Here is a 10,453-nt window from a genome sequence, read left to right on the forward strand (position 1 = left end):
GGTGAATTCCTTAGGGTCATTTTGAGAGCAATGCTAAGTAGGAAAGAGGCTTTGTCACAGCTTTGAACTCCCTTTCTGGAAATAGGAGGTATAGAGACAGTCCAAAATAGCAGGGGAAGTTTGGCCAGGTGGGTCACATGTACAATCATAAGGGACAGGTTAAGAGGCAGCCTGGGTTTAAGTCTTGGCAAAAAGGGCTCTGGACTAAATTCTCAGGTGCTGTCCTGGGATGCAGATAGGAAGGCGCAATGAGGGAAACTATATAGGTAAGATGGCACGTACAAAGTTTATTTCTTGGTTCTAACGTGTGACCCATTTAACTGCTTGCAAACTTTCCTTTTATGATTAGAAATGTTTTCTGCATTTCAAACACCTCTACGCTCCACTTCACTCCTTATGTAAGGGGGGCAGGTTGTGAAAGCACTTAGGTCACAGGCAATATAGAAGAGCTTGCTTTAAACCAATTAATTGCTATTTTTTAGTCTCTAAGTTGTGTCTGACTCTTTTGTGACCCCATGGACTGTAGCCTGCAAGGCTCCTCTGTCCATGAGATTTCTCAGGCAAGAATACCAATACCGGGATGGGTTACCATCTCTTTCTCCAGGGGATCTTCCTAACCCAGAGGCTGAACCCACATTTCCTTCATGTCCTACATTGGCAGTTGGATTCTTTACTGCTGAGACATCTAGGAAGTCCAAAACCAATGAATAAAGATTTATAAAAGGGAGTACTGATTTTTGATATGTAGAGAACAGAACTTTTCAAAACAAAGAGATGTTTTTTCAGATACTGAATCAGTCAGGCAATGGTAAATGTTTACCTTGAGGAAGGTTTAAGGGGAAAAAGCCAATAGCTCAGAAGACTAGGGAAATAAAAAATGTATGCTATCATTGAATGTATCCACAGTTACAAGTGTAGCAGGTTAATTTATTTCACCCTCCAAGAGAAACAATAAAAATTGTAGCCCCATTTTCTTCCCATCCTACATAAAGTGACAATTTTCTGAAATGACTTGCTTTGGGCCATTATTCTTTAGGACACACTTTCATATAACATTCTTTGTCTCATTCCCTAACCTACATGTGTATTTAGTATTTGGATGGATTTTTCCAGGTGAGAACATAAATGAATTTCTATACAGAATAAGAGCACTTGTGTATAGTATCAGTTGAATCAGAGGAGCAAAGTTGGTATTCTAAATGAAAAATTATTCTAGACAGTTATCTCTTAAATCTGTCACCTCATATTGGAGGCTGATCCATGATCATCTCCCAGAAAATTATCTCTCTGGAGCAAATGTAAAGTGGAAGAGTTTAGGAATCTCTATTATCATCACCAGCAAGATTGACCAAGAAAAGGAGGAGCAGGTGTAAGGTGACTGGCTGAAAATATGCACCTGAGGCAGCTGAAAGGTGGCAGGAAGAACTCTGATCCTAGACTCAGAGACCCCTGTGATCATGGTCTCTGCAGTGCTGAGGCTATGTTACTTTCAGCAGGCCATTTAATCTCTCTCAGAGCCTCAGTTCTTCTGGTATGAATTTCTGACTACACTCTCACTAACCACTTCATAAGAAACAAAATAAAGGTATCCTCAGTTCAAAAGGAAGAGACTGGCATTGTGGTTGATTTGAAGATTAGCACTGAGGGTTTCAAACCACTCAGAATCTCTACTGTTTTTGAAGGAAAACAATGAAGGCTATGAGCAGGGTACCCTTGTAACTGTGGGTGAAATAGTTTGATGGCTAACATAAGACTCCAAAGGTGGGTGACCAATTTGGAGCAAGAATGCTACTCTCACCTACAGTTCCACAAAGTTTCTTTCCCATGTTTTACTCTGAGATCCCACCAAGTTCTAAGTTCTGTAAATTGCAGAGGCTCGATTTTTTTGTGTTTGTTTCTCTCAGGCTGGTGAACCCCAGTACTACTCTACCATCAGCACCCAGGAAGTACTCATTCATTGAGTAAAAGGAGGAGAAGATGAGGGAATATGAATAAGAGAGAGTGGGGCAAGAGTTTGGAAAGAATAAGAGAGGTAGTCACCAAAGGAAGTCTTGCACTTCATGAGGTCATTGCCTCCTAAATAACAAAACCACTTTTCTCTTTATTCTTGGAATATCAACACAAGAGAACAACTACTTTTTCACTCAGGTTATAGGTGGGTGACCCTTCCATCAAAGTCAGTGGTCCTCTAAATGCATACTGAGTTATTACAGAGTGATGCAACTTCATTTAATGACCTTAAAGGCATCATGACAACTTGACTCTATCTCCCTACTTCTCTTAGGGTTTGTGTAGCTTAAGAAGATTCTTGCTCCCTGCTTTTCACAAGCATTCACTGGTTGTGATTTTGGCTTCGCTAATGGAGACAGGGGGCAAAGGTCATACACCTCCTGGACTGATGCCCTTATGCTGCCAAAGGCAGCTGGTATTGCTTTAGAGTTGAAGTACCTCAGGTCTGGAGCATATTGTCCTGGCCTCATAGGCTGAAAGCATCAACGAAGTCAGGTTCACGGGCTTCAATAATCTAAGCTGTATTCTCCTCTCTTCTTGGAAAAATGAGTGTTATAAAAAAAAAAAAAAAAAAAAAAGCAAAAGAGGGTTACTATGGCCAGTATCCTTTTCTGTCCATTTCCATAGGCAATGTCAGTAAGAAGTCTACCATAGACTCCTGTAGGTTGGTGCTTTTCATGGTGTGGTCCTTGGCTCCATTTGGATCAGATTCAGCTGGGAATGCTGTAGGAAGCTTCCTGGAGTTATTCTTTGACCTACCAAATCAATGTGTTTTGGGTTATAAGAAATTTTAAGAAAAGAAATCCTGTATATTTTTGTTAGGTTGTTGTTATCAAAAGTGAAAAGAACTGAACTTCTACTTTCCTGGTCAACAGGTGGCCCTGTTTTCAGATCTCTCTTAGTTTTGTGGCATTTAAGACACAAAGACCAAAAATGATGCCTACTCCTTCCTCAAATTCTACCTCACCCCCAGGTTAAGGACCCCTCCCAATCCTAGTCCTTCCCCCACCAACATTCCAAGGCTAAGTGTCTGTCTATAAGGGCAGGAAGGCAACACGGATTGTGAGGAAAGGCCTCTGAAAGAGACAAATAAGTGGGCTAGTGGCTCTGAAGAACGACTACATCTGCTGTCTTGGAAATCCCAAGACAGCCACCTAAGACCTACCTCACACCTTCCAGCCTCATCCTGACAAGTAGCTGGGCCTGGTGAGCCCCGCATTAGAACACTATTTCCTTTATTAGGTCACTTAACTCTTCAGTCGGGCTTCCTGGGTGGCTCAGATGGTAAAGAACCTGCCTGCAACGTAGGAGACCCAGGTTCGATCCCTGGATCAGGACGATACCCTGGAGGAGGGCATGGCAACCCACTCTAGGGTTCTTGCCTGGTGAATTCCATGCATAGAGGAGCCCGGTGGAATACAGTTCATGGGGTCGCAAGGAGTTGGACAGGACTGAATTTAGCAGAATTGTTAAAGCTAAGAACAAAACCAAAATCCTGTATTGGAGAGAGCCTTGTTTTTCATGTCTTTGGAGGAATTTTCTGGTTTCCCTGGAGAACAGCAAGAACCTGCCTCATGGGCCTGAGTTCCTTCAGACTAGGCAGCAAAACCTCTTCTATTTCTCCCTTGGTTTAGGAAGCAGGACTGAAATAGGAAATGGGTTGTAGAGAGGCCTCAAATCTTGGTACCACAGTGCTCAGTTCTGTTTTTCTTAAGGCGCTGCAAGAAAGGAAGTCATGGATTTGCGTCTGGGCCTTATTGTGAGAGACAGTGACCGTGCACTCTTTCCAATCAAAGCTTGACCTCCAAGGACCGTAACAGCATCCGTATATCCAGAGAAGAGAGTTTTAAGCATAAGGGAGGGACTGAAGAACTGTGTCTTTGATTGGAAAAGGTGAACGCATCTTGCCCCGCAAGGCCGGGCCGGGCAGTGGCGGAGCGCGTCTGCGAGGCCCTCGGCGCGGGGCCGCCTCACCGCTTCAGGTGCCTCCGGCCCCAGCCCGGCTCTTCGCGGACGACCCCGCAGCTCGCCCGCCGCCGCCGCGGCCCCCAGCGTCCCCTCCCCTTGGCATTGCTTGGCTTTCCCTTGCCGCGGCCTCTTTCCTCGCCGGGCCGGTTGCCGGGAGGTGCAGTGGGCAGTGGCGGCTCCCGCTGCGAAGCTGGGGGAGGAGAGGGGCCCGGGCCTGGCGCGGGAGGCGGCGAGAGACGCCCGCTTCTGTGAGCGCGGCCGGCGGGGGGCCGCGGGAGGCTGCGGCCGCGGAGGAGGCCGGGGTGGAGGAGGCCGGGGAGGGCCGACGACGGTGTTAAATGTGGCCGCGCTGCTCCCCGGGGAGCTGCCTGAAAGGCGAGTGCGCTCACCAGCTGACGGCGCGTGCTCCGCTCCAGACGCCCGGCACCGCGGCCAGGAGCGCTGCCAGCCCCTCTATTGTCAGCCGCTCTCTAATTAAGAAACACTCACATTACGGCAAGCCACCCCCACGCTTCTCGGTTCCTGTCCTTTTCTTTATCTCCCCCCGAAGTCTCTCCTCCCCGGACTAGCCCCTGCGTCCCAGGATTTAACCCATTCTCCGCTCCGTTGGCCTTTTCTGGTTCGTGGCCTAGCAGAAGAGCCGGGACCTCCGTGGTCTGCGGTTCTCTCGGGGACTCTGCTCCGCCTGGGGTGAGGGTGGCTGGTGAGAGTTATGTCAGAAAACAGAGGAAAACGTCACCTTTATTATAGCTAGCCCCCCTCCCCGCCATCTCTCACCCCTTCACCCAACACCAACTGCAATCGGTTCAACTACTAGAGGTCGTGTTTAACTCTCACCAGGACTTGCTGGTTTTTCCAGATTGCGGTTGACAAATCTAGATTGCCTTTGCCAAATGGGTTTGCTGCTTTTGGTTTCCATCTCCAAGTGGGCTCTGGAACTGCCAAGGGGAAGTTGATCATGTCTTTCTTGAACTTTCAAATGAACAGAGGAGAGAAGTAATTGTAAGATATCCTTTCAATGAAAGACTGCTTATTTGGTTCAGGTTTAAATCTCTAAAATCAATAGAAAGGCCTAAGCAAAGCATTGGTCCTACTTTAGTTAAGATTAAGGAAATTAACTACCCCACATTTTTTTCTGGTCAAGCTGGACCCCTAGTTAGCAAAGTACAGTGGAGTCGTGTTTAAACCTGCCCCCGGCCAAAAAGAAACTTCTTCAGCTTTCTGTGAAATCAAATAAGTCCCACAAAGTGTGGTGAGCCAAAGTCCTCCACAAGTAAAAGTGGTGGTGGGGTGGAAGACAGAATGTAAGATAAAATACAAAGCAAGCTGTTTAAAGCATATAAAACTCTAGAAAGCAGGGGCAGCGTCGCAAAAGACTAACCCGATTTATCTATCTTCATTTCTTTAAGAAATGCTGCCTCTTTGTTTGTTTGGGTGATATTAAGCATGTCTAACTTGCACACATAGTTGATTCCTTTGCTAGTATCTTGGATACTTGGATCTGACTTTGGAAGGTAGAAGCTAATTGCTAATAATGGAGAGAAAGGAACCAGTCAGCATGGCAGGAGTGGTCTGGCATATGGGGAATGAGCACTCAGAAATACTCAATATTCAAGTTTCCAAAATATTAATGAGATTATAGCAACCTGCAGCTATATGTTACAGCTTGTTAATGGAGTGTAAGAGAGCGAGCTGCCAAACGTTTGTTATGCAAACTCCATAGCAGAACCTTAAAATGGAAATGTGATTGGACATCTCTTTCAAAGAAATGCCAGCGTTAAAAGAAAGAAATAGAATGAAGGAAAGAAAAGAGGTTGAAGTCCTCATTTTAACTTTGAGCACTTAATTTATCGCAAAGTAAGTTGGCTTTTTTATGCATCTCTTGATGGGTCAGAAGAATTCATCCTCACTTTTCAATCAGTATGATATAGAATTTCCAATCTGATATTCTGTATGGCTATTCTTGAGAGAAGAAATGGAAAGTGACTCCACTGAATGAAGCTGGCATTTTCTCCACTTCATATATAATGCCACTAACATTTAAAAGTATAAATATCTATCATTGCGGTACAAGGGGCAGTGGGTGGGGATCCCTGAACATTTACATAGCTGTAGCGCCTATCCATCTATTTTCTTAGAGAAAATCTGTGGGCACATTGACATAGTGGATGGGAGTAGAAAGCTCCAGTTCTGAATATTGACATTTTTTAGCTGTGTAATTTTGGGACAAGTCAGGGACAATAGTTTCCTCATTTATAAATGATCTGGAGGAAGATGTTCCTGGTATCATTTCTGTTGAAATTTCTAGGAGTCCATAAGAAGAAAAGAAATAACTTTTAAGAGTCTTTTAACTCTGGTTAACACCAAAGGAGCATAAATAACTTTGGAAAATGAAATACAGATTGTTTTCTTTGAGGAAAAACCCTGCAGCTTTATTTTTTCTTAGTCTTGTCCTTCCCCTACTGGTTCATAACGGATAAAACAATTCTAGGTCCTCTTCTCTCTCCATCCACACCTGCGTGCAAACAAACCAAGCCGAACAACTGTAAAAATATGTGTATGTTCATCCTGCAAGTCTGCTGGCTGTCTATGCCTGTTGAGTCTGCTGATGGAGAACGAAATGGAAATGTGTTAGAAGCAATCGCTTGATTTATTCAACAGTCCGAAGATTCCTGATGTTTATCAGGGAGCACAGCAAACTCATTGGGTGCAAAAGGTTATCTAAGGGTCAGGTGCATTGTTTCTGCCTCTGGAAAGTGTCACGAGCCACCACTTTCTCTGAGAGCTGGCGGGTCTTTGACTTCCCTCGATCGTCAGCTTCAGGCGAAAGCCATGGATCCCTAGGTGGCCAGTTAATAGTTTGTTCCTCGATTCGCTACTCAAGACCAGAACGTCGTTCCCTCCCGCAAACCCAGTTTGTGGTGCTCTCCTTTTTTCAAGGTTCTGGCGGGAAGAAGAGAATTCAGGAGCAATTAAACTAACCTTCTCTCACTTCCCCCCTTCCTCCAGACCGCTTCCCTGTTGTTGCAATTTATCTCAATGTAGACACAAAATACAAAGGATTTGGCTTAAAATCAATCTCTCCAACCCAGCAGAGTTTAGCCAGTGGAAATTCACCCAATCTTTAATAAATGGTTTTACTCTCACGTTTGCCAAGAACATTTTAAAAAGTCTGCTTTCTACACACATACTTCATATTAGCTTTTTCTAAATCTATGAACCTGAGACCCAGGATATATTTTCCCTGAGAATGGTGAGGTGAGAGTGAGTGCACTGTTTAGTTTCTGCCACTGACTAAAAAATGTAGTTAAACATTTTCTACATAGGCGTTAATTTAGAAGGACAAGATTAAAGCAAACATCATCTTCACTGGAAGAAGTGGAATAGTTTGGAAAGAAAAATGTGAGTGTGACACAACCGTTTCCTAGGATGACTGCAGGTTTCTATTTTTTGAATCAATGAGCCCCAATACCCTTTTCCCGTCAAGTTCTTTTCCATTGTTCTCTTTTCCTCTCAGTGGCTTCCCCACTCCCCCCACCCCGCCCCTGCCCCCCACAAAGAAGAGAGAATGAGTGAGCAGGAGGGAGGAAGGAGAGAAAGCTTGGGTTGTGTATTTGAACTTCGGAGCGGGCGGGAAAGCTTTTAATATGGCTAAAGTTTTTGTGAAGTGAAATAGCTAATCCTGGTAAAGTTCACTACTGGCTAGATCCTAGGAGACCTCAGACTCCTTGCAGAGGTTGTTGGGAATGGGAATAAGGAGCACAGAAAGATCCTGGGAAGATTCTAGAAGCAAAATTGTATTGAAAATTTGGGAAAGATTTTATCTCACCATTTAATTATTGACCCAATCGCTTTTCTGTATTGGATTTCTGGTACTACTTGATGCTACAAAGTTTATAATGGAATTTTTCTTCAAAACTCATGGTTCACATAGACTTGCATTTAATAGAAGACAGTTCAAACATTCAAGGTCATTTTAAACTGTTTTTCATGCTTATATTAGAATGAAATAAGTAACTGACAAGTGAAAGTTATTTTCACGTTTATTTTTATCATTTTGCAAAAGGAATACATAAAACAATGGCAGTTGGCTTTGTTGAATTAAAATAAAATGATCTCGAGTAGAAAAACGTAAAAAAAAATGAATCAAGATAAGTAGAAATGGTAGCAAACACTCAATAATAAATACGTCTTCTGATATTAAAGCAAAATAAAATTGACCAAATGCTTTTGACACTACTGGATGCAGGTTATTTATTTATTTTTTAAAAACAAACATTTGTAAAGAGCATAAGGATTATAAGTGGCCGTATTTAAAAAAACAAAAACAAAACTGGTCTGCAATTGGCAGTTGAGTTTGTCCCAGAGCCGCAATAGTGGCGGCTGATAAAGTGCGTGCGCCAAGGTTCTCGCGGTCCGATATACATACTGGGTATGCTTATGCAATATATAAACCTCAAAGTTCATTGTTTTCCAACAATTCCATAGTCAAAACTTATTCACCTTGGAAGCATTAACTTTGCATTTCACAATGAATTTTGGGAGACAACCTCGGAATACTCACTCTGCCACACGCGAGTGCGCGCAACACACAAGGATGGATGCCCAGGGCATAAAATAAATTAAACACAAACCAGCGACAGAAAAGTAGATTCGACGTTTTAGCAGCGTATTGGCAGCAGAGAACTAGAATAATGTTGCTATGTATGAGTACATATAATTAAACCTTATCTATCTACAGGGGGAGCAGAATGTGGGAGAACAAAACAGAACTTTTAACAGCAAGCATTCACCGAACAATATGGACGATAGGAAGTTTGGAATAGCGGCGGCTTTTGCAAACCATCAAATGTAGCTGCCATCTGAAGCCAAGTCGTTGCTAAACAACGACCATCACTTAGCAAAAATTAAAAGGGTGCGGGGATCTTTTACCGCGGGGCTCTCCGCGCACTGGAAAAGGGTGATTTTGTTTCTGTCTCAGTTTTCCGGGTTTTGGACACCTTCCTAACTTGCCTCATCCGAGTCACTGTAATGGGAATGGGGGGAAAACTCCCCGTCGCTTCTGTGGGACCGGGGGGAAGTTTTGCTACTTTCCTCCTGCACTGGCTGCAGGATGCCCCCAGGCAGCGAAGGCGACAAGTTCTTTTGCGCCATCATCGCCGTCAGGGCGCTGTCCTCGAAAGTCGAGAAGTGCAGAGCTTCCAGCTGCACCGAGTACCCGCCGGCGGAGGCCGGGGCCGAAAAGCGAGTCCGGCAGCTGCCAGGAGGGGTCGGCCGCTGAGCCCCTCCCGAGGCTGGCTGCGTCCCCGCTGCGGTCGTGGTGCCCGCGCCTGCTTCGTAGGGGGCGGCGGCGCGAAGGTGGTGGTGGTCGCTCTTGCAAGATGCTGGCGGCGGCGGCGGCTGGTCTCCGCTGCTGGGGGTTTGAAGCAGCTCGGACAAGGCGTTGATGTAGATCTGGGCCATCTGCAGGGTCTCGTACTTGGACAGCTTCTTGTCGTTGTTGAAGGACGGGATAACGTTGCGAAGCTGGTCGAAGGCGTGATTCAGCCCGTGCATCCTGCGTCGCTCCCTGGCGTTGGCTGCCAGCCGCCTTTGCTTCTGCACCCCGTTCACCTGTTTGCTGGAAGGGGCGCGCTGGCGGCTGCAGCCCAGCTCGTCTACCACCACCCCGCCTTTCAGCTTGCACAGCTGTTCCCGCACTTTCACCGGTCCCGGGCTCTTGCTGCTGCCACTACCGCCGCTCCTTCTCACCAGCTCCCCTCGGGCGTCCGCCTCGTCCCGGGGCGCGGCGGCCTCGGAGGCACCCAGCTCTGGGGAATGGAGCAAGTACTGGGCGGCGCGTGCCGTGCAGATGCCCTGCAAAGTGGGAGCCAGCCAGGCGCGTGGGTCGGTGCTGTCCAGGAGGGACAGTTCGGCCGGGTAGACCGGATGCTCTCTCGCCTGCAGGGTCGCAGGAGGCTGGGGTGGCGGCGGCTGCGGGAGGTGGTGCGGCTGGGGATGGCGATGGTGGTCCCCCAACTCCTTCACCTCGGCCCACTCTTCTGCATGCAGCAGGCGGGACATTGCACTGCAGAGGCTCGGAGGCTCAGGGTCGGAGGAGGCACTGGCAAACAAACTCAACCAAAAAACCCTTCCCGGGTCTCTACTGCAATGTCTTAGTTTTTTTTTTTTTTTCCCCTCCTCGACCCTCCCCCACCCACTCGGAGATCACACACCAGGTCGCGTGCAACGAAGCTTCTCTGGTTGCTGAAGGCGCTGCGCCCCTTTAAAAAGCGGCACGCGCCAGTATGTCTCCCCCCGCTCCTCTCCCAGCCCCCTCCTCGCGCCGGTCGCGTGTCTGCTCAGCCAATGGAGGGCGCGGGCAGGCGCGTGCGAGCAGCCAATCAAAGAGTTTTTACACCGGGAGAAAAGTTCCTGCTAGTGGAGCGCTCGGTCTGCAGCTCCAGGTTTTTTTTCCCCCCCTTCTCTGTTAAGT

The 10,453-nt window shown here is 46.5% G+C and overlaps 1 protein-coding gene across 1 annotated transcript; it reads right to left on the minus strand.

The window, feature by feature from the left end:
- Window positions 1-8,982: 8,982 nt before the first annotated feature.
- Window positions 8,983-10,041, minus strand: ATOH1 (atonal bHLH transcription factor 1). Its single transcript, XM_065907192.1, has one exon. It carries the CDS (start codon window positions 10,039-10,041, stop codon window positions 8,983-8,985), a length of 1,059 nt encoding a protein of 352 aa, XP_065763264.1.
- Window positions 10,042-10,453: the final 412 nt, after the last annotated feature.

This window comes from Muntiacus reevesi, chromosome 16 (genome assembly GCF_963930625.1).
Source record: "Muntiacus reevesi chromosome 16, mMunRee1.1, whole genome shotgun sequence".
Classification (NCBI taxonomy): Eukaryota; Metazoa; Chordata; class Mammalia; order Artiodactyla; family Cervidae; genus Muntiacus; species Muntiacus reevesi.